The sequence below is a fragment of the Chiloscyllium plagiosum genome, unplaced genomic scaffold (assembly GCF_037043375.1).
Source record: "Chiloscyllium plagiosum isolate Xiang-an unplaced genomic scaffold, Cpla_swu_hap1 HiC_scaffold_12, whole genome shotgun sequence".
NCBI lineage: Eukaryota > Metazoa > Chordata > Chondrichthyes > Orectolobiformes > Hemiscylliidae > Chiloscyllium > Chiloscyllium plagiosum.
Window position 1 is genome coordinate 36,296,293 of NW_028270150.1, and position 16,686 is coordinate 36,312,978.

At 39.3% G+C, this 16,686-nt stretch overlaps 1 protein-coding gene across 2 annotated transcripts in view; it reads left to right on the forward strand.

The window, feature by feature from the left end:
• col8a1a (collagen, type VIII, alpha 1a) overlaps nucleotides 1-16,686 on the forward strand; it is a 140,151-nt gene that overhangs the window by 104,872 nt on the left and 18,593 nt on the right. For both annotated transcript variants that reach the window (XM_043701141.2, XM_043701142.2), the window contains one exon: nucleotides 14,035-14,350. In XM_043701141.2, the coding sequence (XP_043557076.1) occupies nucleotides 14,038-14,350 (313 nt within the window). In that variant the 5' untranslated portion in view covers nucleotides 14,035-14,037. The remainder of the gene's footprint in view (nucleotides 1-14,034; nucleotides 14,351-16,686) is intronic.

Genomic DNA, 16,686 nt, shown 5'->3' on the forward strand with positions numbered 1-16,686 from the left:
GCCAGAAGATTGAAGAATTACAAACTTTATGACCTTCAAAAACGATTTAGATGTTGTTTTTATTGTCATGTGTAATCAAGTACAGGAATAGAGGAGTACAGTAAAAGGTATACAAAGTCGCCATTCTCTGGTGCTATCTTATTAAACAAAAGACAGGATTAAAAATAGAAACAAAACTGAAAGAAACAGCAAAAACAAAAGGAAACATCCAGATTACTCCCCTGCCTCCGCTATGAATCTCACTGCCAGAAAAACAAAGTCACAAAGTCCATCCCTCAGTCTACGAACACCCAGGTGCCTCAAGTCCCCACACATTACCACACCCAGGACACCAGCACTTCCACCGTCGGATATCCAGACCCAGCCATGTCCTGGAATTGTGCCGCCACCGCTGGAACCGTGTCGCCATTCCTCAATGCCAACTAGCCTCCATCGATATCGTCATCACCATGAGTCCAGGCTGGGCCGATCTTGGAAATGCAGCCGCTATTGTAGCTGCCAGGTTCTGAACTGGGCTCAAACTCTATGCTGGGCCTACCACGCTGAAGAACAGCCTCATTCCGACTTACATTGCCTGTCCTGACATTACTATTTCAGTAAAGAAACCCGTCACTGCCAACCCCCAGGAAGGAACTGCTCCCACTGCTACTGATAATCTGCAGGATCCCTACCGCTGCTGCCAACACTCTAGGAAGGGGACTGCACCCACTGACAAAGGAAAGAAAAATAGAACAAAAATAGAAGAAAGAGAGAGGAGAAAAGAAAAAAGAAAGGCAGATTGAAACAGATGAGTTGGGCTCAGGAACTGGACATGAACATTGCTACTCCACTGCCACCATCTTGACTGCTGTTAGAGTCCAGACAATTTGCAGCAGTGGAATAACTTCTAGAAACAATTATTCAGGATAGAATCACTAGTCACATGGAAAATGTGGCTTAATCAAGGAGAGCCAGCATTAATTTCTTAAGAGAAAGCCATGTTTAACTAACCTGCTACAGTTTTGTGATGAGGTAATGGAGAGGGTTGATCAGGGCAATGCTGTTGATGTGCTGTACATGAACTTCAAAAAGGTAATTGCTACAGTGCCCCACAACAGATTTGTGAATAAAAAAGAAAGCAGCAATATGGACACAGAATTAGTTGATTGATCTCAAAAGGAGAAAGTGAGGTCTGCAGATGCTGGAGATCAGAGCTGAAAATGTGTTGCTGGAAAAGCGCAGCAGGTCAGGCAGCATCCAAGGATCAGGAGATTCGAAGAAGGGCTTATGCCCAAAACGTCGATTCTCCTGTTCCTTGGATGCTGCCTGACCTGCTGCGCTTTTCCAGCAACATATTTTTCAGCTCTGATCTCAAAATATGGAGATGTTTAATAGGTATTATTTTGGGTCTGGTGAAAGATTTGGGTTTGGGGTCCTGGCCTTTCCTGACACATTAATAATCCAGATTCTGGTGTACATGGACAACTTTAAAGTTTGCAGATAATACAAAACTTGGAGGAAACTCCGAGGAACTCCAAAATTGTCGTCTTGTTTCCACAGTGGACTTTTCTGATCTTTGTACCTTGTGCTGAGATTTGCCACAGAAATGTAGCAGGGTAAAACCTGGACATACATAAAAACCTCTGCTTTTAGAAAAGAGCAGAGATATGCATCATCTTCCTGTTAACAATACCAACATTCAAACGATCAGCCGGACATGTTTAATATGCATGTTTGCGCAGAGATGGAGTGTGCTTTCACTCAGCAAGACTGCCTTCTGGTAAACACCTGTCTTAGCATTCATGCTTTGTGGGAGTCAGTTTGGACACTGGTTACTGACTTACACTGTCACCTTTGTGTCTGTGACCATCTGAACAATGTTACTGTTAACTCAAAAATGATAATATAAATGTATCTTACTGTTAACTCAAAAGTGATACAAGTATAACTGTACCTTTAGGCAACATGTTCTAATCTCAATCCATAATAACAGTGCTAATAATCTTCAGGTTTTAGGATAACATTGTTTACAGCTTTTAAGTCACCTTGTTGTACATCATCCTTAAACTTTGTTTTATTTCTATGCTATTTTTAATAATCTGTATATTAGGGCTTCATGCTAATGATCGAATGAGTCACACTTACTAAATATACTTAAGAAAATAAACCGTTTAAGGTACCCTGTCTTTTATTACTTAAAATTAATAAAAATGGGAATTTAAAGAGTAGCAACTTTAGTCTCACTGTCTATATATCACATGTACATATTAGTGTGTGTGTGTATCTATATTCATTTAGAGAGATAAATCTGATTAAAAAGAAATTAATAGATTCATCTGAAAGTCATTTTCAGATGAATGACTTTTCAAGTGATGAAAAGAATTCCAAATAGAAGTATTAAGAAGCTAATACTGGAATCTCTTGATAGAATTTCAGAGCTGGAATTGTACAGTTCCAGTGCTATTGTCCAGGCTTCTAAATGTAACAGATTGGTTTTACATAGCTTTCAGGTAATTCCTCTTCCCTAAATTCTCAATTAAACCAAAAGAAACAAAAAAAAATTCATATCATTGTGCATAAAACAATTTTCTGGGAAAGAAGTAGACAGGAAACATTATGGGCTGAATCTTGCTTTCTCGCCTGCCAGTTTCATCAAGTTTCCTGGGAGCGTTCACTCCACGAGACCTTCTGCTTGTTCCACCGCATCTTGTGAAACTCACCCCGTTAACTACCTACTCCACCCCTATGGTCTCCTTTTATCCTAGTTTCATTCTATCACTTGCTATACCCCAGAACAATTCACTGCTGCCAGGGTATTCCAGAATGAATAGCATATCTGGCATTTATACCAGGATTTTGTGCAACCTGAGAAGCACTATTGGTCTAGAGCTGCCCTACATGATTCCTGATGTTTGTCTTGGGGATTTGAAAGTGCTGATGGTCAGGTGGTGCGGAGGAATGTGCCCTCCTCTCTAGGACCAGCAGAGGAGGCCACAGCAGTGAACTGGGTCAGTGCAGCTTCAGCCATTGAGAGAATGTACAGCACTGTGGGATGAAGTCCAATGTCCTTCTCCATTCTTACAGGGTAAGTGCCCCATCTTCTTTTCAATACCTCACACTCATTCTGTCTCTGCTACCATACCCTTCTCCCACTAAGGCACATGCTCTACCGTTCTCACTGTTGGCCACACATCTTCCCTCACTCATTCCTACTCACTCCAGCCCTCAAAGTCATTTACTTTGCTTGTCTTCTGTGCTGCCTACTCACTCGCTTGGGACACCCTCCCCCATCTGTCCCAAAAGTTACAACTGTGCCACCCATTTTCTTCTCCTTTAACATATGCCTCTCTCTCCTTCCAGAAAGAATATAGCCCACAATAGAGCATAAAGGATTGACAGGTGGTGGGCTGCCAACATTTGGCTTCTCACCCCTCATGAGAAGACCCTGTCTCTGACCGTCTTGAGCAGCTGACCATGTCCAAACTCCTGGATTGATATTAGAGACTCACTGTGCTGAGACCTCCTGAGTGAAAGATAACTCTTTGACTTCACTGATGAATACTGACAACCATGACAAGCTTCCTGGCTTTGTGCTTTTGCTAAGCTGCAAGGCAATACAGAAGTTCTGTGATCCTGGTTTGTCTGGCTGAGGGGCAAGGCACACAAGGGCAAGGCAAGGCAGAAATGTTGTGAGTATCCAGGTAGATTAAAAGTATATGGGTGCTAAGAGAGAAGATGAACAGATTAGTCCTGTTTAGTTCAGCGTGTATGTCCCTGAGGACACAGTAACCTTTCTGCACCTTACAATGATATTTGTCATTGTAACCTGAGGTGCAGTATTGAAGTGCAGGAGCTTCCTGTAAGTGGATCGGAGATGTGTCATAAGACTTCTTGGAACCCCATGGACATGGAGTACCTGTGGATGGTGCCCATGGAGCATGCCCTGAGATGTTGTGCGATGACCAACATGGAGGCTCTTCACAGTCAGCAGTGAGCTGCAGTTGCCAGCTACCCATTCCAACTTCCAAGTCATGATTTGTTGACATCTAGTTTGCTCATCGCAGATGGTAAAATAGAAAGCTGCTTTTAAAGAAGTGAGATCTGCAGTTAACAAGTTCATTTAACAAGCAATGATCCCATATAACAGGCAATCTACCGCTACCTAAAGGACAAGCTTCTCTTGATGCTTGGAATTTAGCAGCACCTTGTACCCAGTGTTTCTCTGGTCTTCTGATGTGGATTCTGCCACATTTCTTACCATAGCCAGAGTTGTTCAGGCTCCTATAAGATTCCGCACTGTGACCTATGATATCAGAATCTTATCATTTTTGCATTCTGGTGGAGCGCTATTATGTTGATTCTAGATATTCATAAGACTGTAATCAATTTTATAACTTCTCTGTAAATTGCTAGTATGTGGTTCATACTGATGAATGGAAATTAGCTGCTTGTACTCTGAAATACCACAAATTACAAGGTATAATGTATCGCAATGAACATGTAGCACCAACTGACGATTCAGCACATTGGTCTATGTTATTATTTAAACTTATACAGATGCATCTTCCCATGGATTTCCATCTAACACTAACAGTAATAGTGGTATTCCTTTTTCTGTAAGCATTTATCTAATTGCCATACAATGCATTTATGTATCGATAGATAATCCACAACAATTTTAGTTTTAATTGTTAGAGAACTGTAAATTGCTTAATGTATTTTGCCAAAGTCATCTTCCATTTTAAAAAAGAGAACAAACTTAGCCCCGACAATGATTGTAATTTCATGGTAGTTGTGATAGTCATTTAGAAGTTACACTGCTTAAAACAGAAAGGGTTTTTGATGTAGTAATTTCACCCACAGTGTGTACACATGATTCTTTATTACAGAGTAAATGGATTGATAGAGATCCGTTAATGTAAACCTGGAAGGCAAGAGTAGTTTCATATAACAAAGAGCTAAGTTGGGTCCATATAGCTGCACCAAATAGTGTCCATTCACATCCTCTCCACAGGTTGCTCTTGCTACCCTCAGTAATTCTTTCATATCGAGTTTCATATAGATAAATTTATCAGTTGAGAGAGTTACAGCAGCTTTCCTTACCAATACTGAACTAATGCCAAGATACTGAGTGTAGTCCACAATCAATGTTGAGGGCATCTGGAAGTTCTACTTCCCATCTGTATACTTCTATATTTCCACTTCTAGTTCAATCAATCATAACCTGAACATGGGAGAAACCCACTGCAAAATAAAAATAATTTACAGCTCTTCCATTCTGGGTGAAAGTGGTTATAAAATTGGGTGGCGAAGAGACTGATTATGGGCTGCTGACCTTAACTATGGACTGATTTCTCTTGAAGCAGCCTGGAGAGTCCATAATGAAAAAGAATTGAGGACTGCAGCTTCTTTTACTGCCACATGGACTGCCATTGCCAGCTGAAAGTTATAGTTTGTAATGTGCTAGAACAGTTTTTTAGATTAGATTCTCTACAGTGTGGAAACAGGCCTTTCGGCCCAACCAGTCCACACTGACCCTCCGAAGAGTAACCCACCCAGAACCATTTCCCTCCAACTAATGCATCTAACACTATGGGCAATTTAGCATGGCCAACTCATCTGACCTGCACATCTTTGGACTGTGGGAGGAAACCGGAGCACCCGGAGGAAACCCACGCAGACATGGGGAGAATGTGCAAACTCCACACAGACAGTTGCCTGAGGCTGGAATTGAACCTGGGACCCTGGTTCTATGGAGCAGCAGTGCTAACCACAGAGCCACCGTGCCGCCCCAGATAATTGGCAGTGTAAGGCCACTTTTTTATACTTTATATTTGATATTTTATAAATATATTTTATATTTGACAAATATATAAGACAAAAAAAACTGCAGATGCTGGAATCCAAAGTAAACAAACAAGAGGCTGGAAGAAAACAGCAAGCCAGGCCTCATCAGGAGGTGGAGAAGTCAACGTTTTTGGTGTTAACCCTTCTGCAGGAAATGTTGGCTTCTCAACCTCCCGATGCTGCCTGGCTTGCTCTGTTCTTCCAGCCTCCTGTTTGTCTACTGACAGATCTACGAATTTGACTTCAACTTTATACCATCAGAAAGACCACCTATTTTCACCTGTTAGGCTTTATAACAATATACTCCTGGCTTGTCTGCATTCTACACTCTGTTAAGTTGAAGTCATCTAAGACTTTGCTTCCTGTGACTTGACTCCACACTAAGTTGCTGTCCTCCAACATCTCTAGGCTCACTGACCTACATTTTTTGTCCACTCTCAAAATTTCAAAAATTCTCATTTCGGTAATCACCTCCAACCCAAAAACCTTGAAAGATAGCTATGTGTCTGTAATTCTGTAGTCTGTAATACAGTTTATGTATCCCCTGTTTTAATTGCTTCCCCATTGGCTGTGTCTTCACTTGCTGAGACCCAAGTCCTGGAATATCTCTCCATTCTTCTCTGCCTCTCTACCTTGCTTTTATCCTTTAAGAAACTCCCTAAAAACCTACTTCTTTGACAAAGCTTTTCATTATCCAATCTAATATCTCCTTATGTGGCTCCGTCGTTTACTCTTAGCGTGAAACAGTCTTTTACAATACTCTTACAAAATGCCTTGAATGTTTTTGCTTATTTATTAGATTACTTACAGTGTGGAAAAAGGCCCTTCGGTGTTTAATTGTACAAGTTGTTGTTGTTAAACAGAGGATGCATCCTTCTAAGTATCGTTTAGCTTCCACACACCTTGTAATGCTGCTTCTAGGCAATTGATAGAGACTACAGGCAGGGTAAGGATGCTTTCAAGCTTCCATTTCAATCTCTTCACGACCCTGAATAAAGCTCACTGAGTTTCCATATCCAGTTACTCCTCTTCTTCCAATAACCATACCAGAGTGACCTGGGTAACTCCTATTTGAATGCTGTCCAGTCCCTCCCTGAGCTCATTGATCATTTCTTTAAAAAAAATCCTGTGCCACATATTTGCGCCAGTGAATAAATTGCTTAGATGAACTTCATAACCTTAAGAAATGCAGGTCTTTTCAATGTTTTTTGCAGCTCACATGGAAAAGAAATGTAGCACTGGGCAAATTTAGTGCTGGTATATAGCCCAGATTCCTTTCAAGGAACTGTTTGAGCACAAACTCTCAGACGCCACAGGAGAACAAACACTTAAACCATCACAGGGACAGCCTGTGAAAACAAAGAAATCATATGGGTCTCTCCTAGCCACTCATTTGGTTTGGCCGAAGGTCAAATAATCCGGTGTTAAAATGGCAAGGCTACAACCACAGTAAAACATATTAAACCAACACTTTGCGCATACCCAGCTGTCCACAGAGGAAGTAGCATAATGTGCTTGCTCAGAAGCAGACAGCACTGGCATTACTACTTTAGTGTGGAATTTGTGGCAGAAATATTTATACTGGATTTATTTTCAAACAAGTAACGATGATTGCATTGATGTTGGAAGACGGTACACTTATGGGACAAAAATCATTTATCTTGACAGCTGGTGAAATCCTGTAACTGTTTCTGATTGTTTCATACTTCATAATAAGTGGGGAAATTAATATTGATTTTTATGAGTGCACGGCACAATTTTAAAGTCACCAGCTTGGTTACTGTTTCAGTTCTCTTTGAGGAAAAGATTTTTTTGGATTTCTTGAGGAACTTGGAATAGATATTTATAATGATGTTTATACTTTCACATAAGAAAGGGCAATGCTTTGGGTGAGCTCACTTTGTCCATTTGAAAATTTGAGGTTTGCATCTGATATTTTTCATTCAGCATATCAATACAATGTAGAATACCTGTGACATTGTTTGCAATGAGCTAAGGAAAACTAATTCCTTTTATTGCAATGCTTGTGGTTAAAAATTGTATTTTTTTTCCAATTAACTTTGTCTTGTGCTATTATGCTCAACTTGATGGAGCTGCTAGTTTTTTATTCCTTGTATGTTCATTTTGAATGTTTGTAGTATTATCAAAGCATTTTGCTTTTTTGTCAATTCATTCATGGGAAACTGGCATTGCTGGCCAGGACAGTACATATAGTTGCATAGTTATAAGTCTGAGATGGCTAGCTGCCAATGGAACCAAGTGCAGTTCGATAATAGTTGGAAATATACATGCAGATTCAATTCCTCAGTGTTGTTGAACGCATAGTTATGCTTCCCCAATGTGAACATAACAGAAAGTATTGAAAGAAGAATTATCAGACCGCACATCAGCACTATTCATCTTTTATAAAGCGACATAAGAACTATTGCTAATGGAGGTCATACAGCCCCTTATGCCTGGAAACAGAAGAAAATAAATACTTAGCAGTAGGAGAGAATTCTCTGAACTTGGCAAAAATAGTATGTTAAAATGGCATGTTGGCCCTATTGGTAGCAATCTTTCCTTGGAGTTAGATGTTTTAAGCCCCATTATAATTTTGAGTATGTAAGGTATGCTTTGTCTTGGAGTGTAAGCCAGTCACGCTTGCAGCACTCTGATCCCCTGCTGGACATTAGCTGGAGCTGGATCTTGTACAACGTAAAATGGTCTATGATGTCAATTCACATTGTTTTCACATTTTTGTGGGCTTTGTGAAGGTCACGTGCCATCTTGGTATTTACCGTCCGATCATGTCAGAAGAATCCCTTGCAATGTCAATGGATTTTGGGTGTTGAATTGTGTCTGCATTGAGTTGAATTACCTGTTTCAGCATTAATTCCACCTTAGATAAGAAGTGTGATAACCTCTTTTCCCACACTTTAACTACTGTATGGTTGCTAAATAGTTCATCCCATAAATCACCATACTTACAACATGCTGATAGATGATTAAATTCCATTAAAAAAACTCCTACTGATTCTCCCAAATGCTGAAATTGGTACTTAAATCTCACTTACTCATTCTAGCATGAACTTTCTTTTCAGGCTAAATGATGTACTAATACTAATCAATCTGTAGTTTGTTCTCCTATACTTTGTCTTACCAGAATATAATTGACTATTAGACCCACAACATTGATGATGGCACTGTTCTTTTGTATGTAAGCCTGAAGCTGCTCTATAGCATTGAAATCTGTGCTTCCAATGGTCTCACTTCTGGCCTCATTGTCAGCCATTTATATTATTGAATGGTTAAGGTAATGGCAAGGTCTCCATTGGAGTTGCCAACCTTATGGACTATTGTGCCTGAATGACCTGAGTGAGTACTTGGGTTGTTCCTTCCAATTTGCGAATTATTTCCATTCTACGCTTTTCCTGTGTAGGGTATTGCCTGTTGGTGTCTGATCTTTGAATCTGCTAAGGTTTCTTTTCCTTTGTAGATCTCCTGCACTGTAGCACTCGAATCCAAATCTCCTGATATATTTTCTCTGCCTTTGCATCTGTCTACTTTTCCAGCTTGAAAGTCGTTTGAGATCCTGGCTGCCTTCCTGTGTTTGATTCAGCTGCATTTTGTGGTCCTGTCCTGCATGTGGAGTCTTCTCTTTTCAGGAATTCACAGTTATTTCCCACACAAAAGCTGTTCCCTGTGTGGTACATTTCCAATCAGGTTGTGCACAAGAAAGTTCCTTTTGAGATATGCATATGCTTTCCTAAGTATTAATCTTAAAGAGACCATGCAGTGCTACAAACTGGCTGGGCACGACAATCAAAAACAAGTGCTAGCAAAATGAGAGTATAAGATAAGAACAAAAGCTTACTGTCTTTAATATAATGAAAAATGCCAAGGCTCTTCATGAGCATTACCTAACAAAAATACCCACAGAGCCACAAAAGGAAATTTTAAATCAGATGGAAAGTAGTTTGTTGTGCAGAACTTTCCTTTCTTCACATTGACATGCAGTTTGGGAGGCATGTCTCCAGCTACAAAAAGCAAGAAAAAATCTCCACCTGAGACAAATGATGGTCTTTGAATTTGAAACAAACCCACAGACTGCTGGAGAAACTCAGCAAGTCTCACAGCACCTGTGGAGAAAACTATTTATATTGGTCTTGAAACATTACGTCTGTTCCTTTCTCTACAGATGCTGCCAGACCTGCTGGGTTTCTCCAGCATTATCTGTGCTTGTTTCCAATTTCTACCATCTACAGTATCATTACTTTTATTCAAGTATTTAAATTTTACCATTGCTTAAAATAAAATCATGTTTTGTCAAAACTTTTCATCTTGCACATTTCAGGACAATTTCCAAACAATACCAAGTGTAAAGGAAATAATCTTTAGACTGTAAGAGAGGATAGAGTTGATTGATTAGCGAGTAGACTCAGATTACTTGAGGTATTGCTATAACAAATGCATTAGTTAATGTTGACTGACTGTTAACTGCTTAGCTCTGTTTAAATTTTAAATCATGCAGGCAGACTCTGGTCAAGGCATTGCCTTGAGAAACGAATAGGGGAACAGCTGTCAACTATTTTGTTGAGTTGAAACCGGTTCAGTGTTTGCAAAGAAAGGGGCCTGCTTAATAAAATAAATAGCTTCCAGTACCCACTAATGCCGCACACCTTGTTTACCCAACTGACATTGCTATTTTAGTTGCAGCATAATTCGTTGCATAGGAATTTAGAATTTGAACAAAGATTGGCTGTTAACTGTTAGTCATCATTACCCCTGGCAAAACCATTATCATCCCAAGTCCATTTGGCAAATAATTAGCACTCTACTCTCATACCGTTTTTTCCATGTTTTCTCTTCATTTTTGAATTTCTTGCACATTATCTTGATGAGTCCAAGGTAGTGCTACATGCAAATACTTGTATGATTATAAACCAGTTGTTTTATAAATTGTATAAATTGTTCATAAAGTAGGTGAGTGGGTTTTGTACCCTCTGCTTTGAATTTCAATTTATCCTAGTTTAAGCAAATTCAATAGCATTTTAGCATTGAATTGGTCAAAACCTATTTTGACTTCCTTTCTACCTACTGCCTGAAAAAGATAGTAAAAAAAATAAAAGTGGAAACATTCTCCGTTATTATTAGGCTTTGGGAATAATCTTCAGATTGCAGTTATAAACAAGGTAACTTTGAAGAGTTCCTTTTACAGTTAACCTAGGTCCAGTGAATTGACATTACATTTAATGCTTAACATGACTGAGTCACACCTTGCCAGAGATGACACTGTTCCTCATTACTCCCTGCACCACAATAGAGACTTTGCAAATGAATGTGCCTCATGTTTCTGTGGTAGTAATTTGTTTGAACTAAACCTGTACTACTTTGTGTAATGCTGCGATTTTGTTTTCGTCCACCTGAGATGGGTCCAGATTAAACATTTCATCCAAAGTGCAACAATTCTGATAGTGCAATACTGCCACAGTACTGCATGGACATAACAGACTGGATGATGTGCTATTAAAGCTGAAGTATTAGAGCTGGAAGCAGAAACTTCAAGACCTGTGCATCACCCAATCCCTTTTAAATCTACTCTTAAAATAATTTACTGGTAAATCCCTTCCACAGGTGTTATATGATAGATTTTGAGAGTTAGCCAGTTGCTTGAGAAACTTGTCCCTAAAATTCTTGAAGCCAAGCAGAATAATTGTTAACAGATGTAAGTTACTTTTAATTTATGTTCACTATTTTGTAAGACTGACTAATCTTTAATGGAAATTCAACAATTAGCTCCTTTAGGTCACTAATTCATTCACAGTTTGAAAATAAAACAGATGTTTCACAGTCACACCATCATTCCTGGCAATGCATCACCTGTTCCAGACATGCCCAACATTATTCAGCTTTTAACTGTGGGGAACTGTTAACGAAAAGATACATTGATTTAACTTCAGCCTAAATTGCAAAACATTACTAGCTGACAGGCTGTCTGGAAATCCTTGATTTATGTTGAGCAGACTTTTCGATGAGACATTTTGGTTATTCTTGGAGCTCAGGCCGAGACACCTGTGGTGCAGGCATATCCCAGCAGGTGGCTTTTTAAGAACTGACTCAAGAACATATCGAAAAAGTTTACAACATGGTACAGTCACTGCACTCTGACTATTATACTAAGATCAGGTCTGCATTCTGGTGAGTGAACAATAATAGGTTTTACTAAATGTAGCACAATACACTGAAGCAAAAGGGAGAGAGCCTGGCTCGGACCCTACATAGGGAGGTCCAGGCTGCATCATCTTCTGATGTCATTGTGACAAACTTAGGCACATGCTCAGTAACTACAATTTGATCAAACTTATTGTTAACTCTTTATTATACATTCCCACCCAAGTTCTTTCACTATATCCCACTTAACCATAAACCTTGATCATTAACAACAACAGAAACAGAAATTGCTGGAAAAGCTCAGCAGATCTGGCAGCATCTCTGGAGAGAAATCAGAGTTAATGTTTCAGGTCAAGTGACCCTTCCTCAGGATCTTTAATCATTAACATTTTGTTTCTTGCTCCTATTTCTCCCTCATAGAGTCTCTTCTGGCTAAAGCATCAAAGAAACCATATTCTCAGCCCCTTGGTTGGGACAGACAACTCTGTAGTTTTCCTCAGAAGGGGTAGAGCTTGGGAAATTGGTTTCCCACCTCTGCTAATCTGAATGCAGTGTGATGATCTTAGAGCTGGTCTAGAGTGAACATTTTCATCTTTGGATCTAACTGCCTTTCAGACCCACTCAATCAGCACATTGCAGATTCTACTCATTTGCTGTTTAAAAAAAATCCTGTATCTTTTAGTCCATTTACCAGTTACCCTAAACTTGTATCTAACCCTTACCACCAAAGGCTATAGTTTCACTCTAATTTCATGATTTTCAATACTTCTATCCAATTTCCCCTCTCTCTCTCTCTCTCTCTCTCTCTCTCTCTCTCTCTCTCTCTCTCATTTAAGGAGATCAACCATAGCCTCTGAGTCTTTGAATCTAATGAGTGACTGAAATCTCTCATCCTTAAAGCCATTCTCATAAATGTTTACTGGACCCTGTACAACACCACAACATCCTTTCTGAAGCAAGCACCCAGAATTGGACATAATATCCAAGTTAAGGCTAAACCAGGCTCACAATAATGTCCTTGATTTTGTTCGCCTCAATTTACAAAGACCAGGATCCTATATGTCATTGTAAGCACCTTCTTAACTGACTCTGCTACCTTCAATTATATTTTCCCCCCAGATCTGTCTGATCCTGTTCTAATTTTGGAATTGTCTGCTTGATTTCATATAGCCTCTTCTTCTTCCATTAAAATGTATTTATTCTCTGTACTAAAATGTTGACTTCACCACCTCCTGATGCTGCCTGGCTTGCTGTGTTCTTCCAGTCTCCTGCTTGCCTACCCTAAATTTATAGGCAGCTGGTCTTCCTATTCTTCCAGTCTGGATATGTCCTCTCAAAATTTATAATTCGCAACACTTCCATTGTCCACCTACAGAATGATTAATACAGAAAAGTTTTGGTAACTTCAAATTCTGGAAAGCAAATTAATGTTGAAAGGGTCTATTGAAATGAATCCTTGTGTTATAAATTGTGTTATAAATCAGACATTAGCCATGTACCAATGGGTTCTCATCCAGAGTATCCAGGGTATCCAGTAACATTACAATCTAAACCAGGACTGCTGTTTGAACTTTGCTATCCTGGATGGATTTTTAAAAAATATATTCACTCATGAATGATGTTTGAATAAATAAAACAAAGAATTGTGGACGTTTTCAATCTTAAACAAACAAAAAAACTGAAATTGCTGAAGAAACTCAGCAGGTCTGACCAGTATCTGTGGAGACTTAACATCAAAATTAACATTTGAATCCAGTGAACCTAATCTTGCTGAATGTCTTCAGCAATTTCCATTTTTGTTTGTTTGAATAAAGGTTAGCTATGTCAGTAAGACAGCTTTCATGTGATATAATTGTGTTCCATGTCATGGGAGGGCAGAAAAAACAAGAATCCAGTATCAACCATTTAAACAAGATCTCCTTTCAAATACTGCAGTATAATAAGTGCAGCCATCAGAAACTGCACAATCTCACTTCCTGTATCCAAAAGAAAATCAGAGGGATAAAGCAAAGGGAAATTGAAATATTGTAAATTATTTTTATGCATTTCTTTCAGAAAATGGCTGTGCCTCTCATCCCTGTGCAGGCATTGACAATGGCTATCCATCTGTTTCTGGCTGGAAGCGTTTATGGAGGTGCCTACTACCAAATGAAGCAAATTCCACAGCAGATCCCACAGATGCAAATGCACGGACAGGTCCCACACATGATGCACCTTAGGAAAGAGAGCCCTCGCATGCAGCACATGGGCAAGGAGATGCCACACATGCCCATGCATAGAAAAGATTTACCATATATGCACCGTTATGGAAAAGAAGTTCCTCAAATGCATGTGTTTGGAAAAGATGTCATGCCTCAGAAGGAAGCAAAAGGTAAGACTTAAAAATTGTACGTTAATTCTTAGATTATTTAATTTTGTGCAACAGAAGGCAGAAAGATCCCACATTCAGTCTCTGATCTGGAGTTGGAATTGTTTTTAAGGCTGGTAGAAAAAAAACAGTCCCTTAAGATATCAGGACAAGTGGATAGAGTGGTTAAGAAGGCACGTGGTATAATTGCCTTTATTAGTCTGGCGTAGAGTTTAAGTGCAAGGAAGTTATAGTGGAACTGTATAAAACTTTGGTTAGGTCACAGTTAGAGTATTGTATGTTGTTCTGGAATCTATATTGTCAGAGGGGTGTTGACAGTGTTGGCGAGTGTGTGAAGGAAATTCACCACGATGTTTCATGAGCTGGAGATTTTCAGTGATGAAGAAAGATTGGACAGATGGGTTGTTTTTCCTTCGAGTAAAGGAGATTGATAGGGGGCATGATTGAGATTTATAAAATTATGAGGAGCATAGATAGAGTAGACAGGAAGAAATTTTTCCCCTTAATGAAGAGATCAATGACTGAGGGCTTAAATGTAGCATAAGGGGCAGAAGGTTTAGGGGAGATATGAGGAAACATGTTTCACTCAGAGGGTGGGTGGGAGTCTAGAACTGATAGTAAGTGTGGGAGAAGCAAAAACTCTTGAAACATTTAAGAAGTATTTATGTGCTAAGGCATACAAGTTTCTGGGTTAAGTGCTGGAAAATGGGATTAGAATAGGTGGTTGTTTTTGACCATGATGGACACAGTTGTTCAAAGGGCCTTTTTCTATGCTCCAGATCTCTATGACTATGGCTCTATAACTTTTAAGTTGCTATTATCTCCATTATTGTGGAACTGATAGGGTTTCTGTACAATGGGATCTATAACAAGCCTTATATGTTGCCAGACCTGCTAAGCTTCTCCAGTTTCTGACTTTGTTTAATAAACCCATACTAGTTTTCATTAATTAACTCGCATTTTCGATGTGACTATTAATTGTGCACCACATTGTTTTTTTTCTAGAAGTTTCCCCTCTACTTAAGTTAAACTGACTGACCTGTTGCAGCTAGTCTTTTTACCTTTATTTGAATAAGGATATAATATTGTAGTGTTGGGCTGAAAAATTATATCTTCAAACCAGACCATTAAGGTTTAATTGTTACGGATTAATTGGACATGGCAATGAGCAATTGAAGTAAAGTGGAAAAGTACATGAGAAATAGGCCTAACACAAAAATGGTCTGTTTTGACTGGGGGGAGTCTGCCTGACCTTGAGGGTAAGTGGGAACTGTTTGTATGTACTTTTCACCTATTTTTGAGGCTGGAAAAGAACAGAAGTTATTAGAAAATGGGAATTCAGCACATAACCTAAGATTCAGAATAGTAGAAATATCAGGGACTTTGCCCCACTCATTGGACTTCACACCATCGGGCTGGGATTTGCAAGACCAGTGCCATGGAATCTCCGATAGACCTCTTAGTGCCACTGTAGACACAGCCCTTAATGGAGAGAAGATGGTGTGAGACTCACTTGTTCGTGTATACTTGTGTATATTATGCACTTTTAAGCCAATACATTCACGCATTAGTTTGCATGTGTTTCTAATATATATTAAATAGATTAAACTAATAAATTTGCTTCCTATTAAAGTGCATGTATCATCTTGTAATCATTTTAATCATACCTTAAATAACCCATTAGGTACTTTAAACGTAACCATACAGACGTTTACAATGCTATAATCTTTTGGCCACACCCCAAGTCCAAGGAAGGCTGAAAATTTACAGCCAGTGTCTTGGCAATTTCCATTCTCATTTTCCTTGGTACAAAGGGAAGTTGAGTAGATTAGGCCTGCACTCATTGGAATATAGAAGAATGAGAGGCAATATAGAAGAAATGGAAAGCCTCAGACCAGAGGGCATAATCTCAGAATAAGGATTGCACATTTAAGACAGAGATGAGGTGGAATTCCTTCCCTAAGGGTTGTGAATCTGTGGATTCTTTATCACAGAGCGTTTTGAGGCTGGTCCATTGAGTATACTCAAGGCTGAGATAGACAGAATCTTAATTAGTAAGGGAATCAAGAAGTTTGGGGATCTGAGGACTATCCGATCAATCATGATCTTATTGAATGGTGGAACGGACTCCTTGGGCTGATTTGCTTACTTCTGTTCCTGCATCTTTTGGTTCTATGCATAAGTAGCCTTTTTGATCCCTAATGGGTTCCACTCCTCCTCAAATGACCTTTAAACATATTTTCATGTCTATGGAAGGCATTTAGCTTTCCTTTTCATGTTGGCTGTCAGCCTCTTTTCCTTCTTCTCCTTTTCTTCTCTTAATTGATTTTCTCTGAATC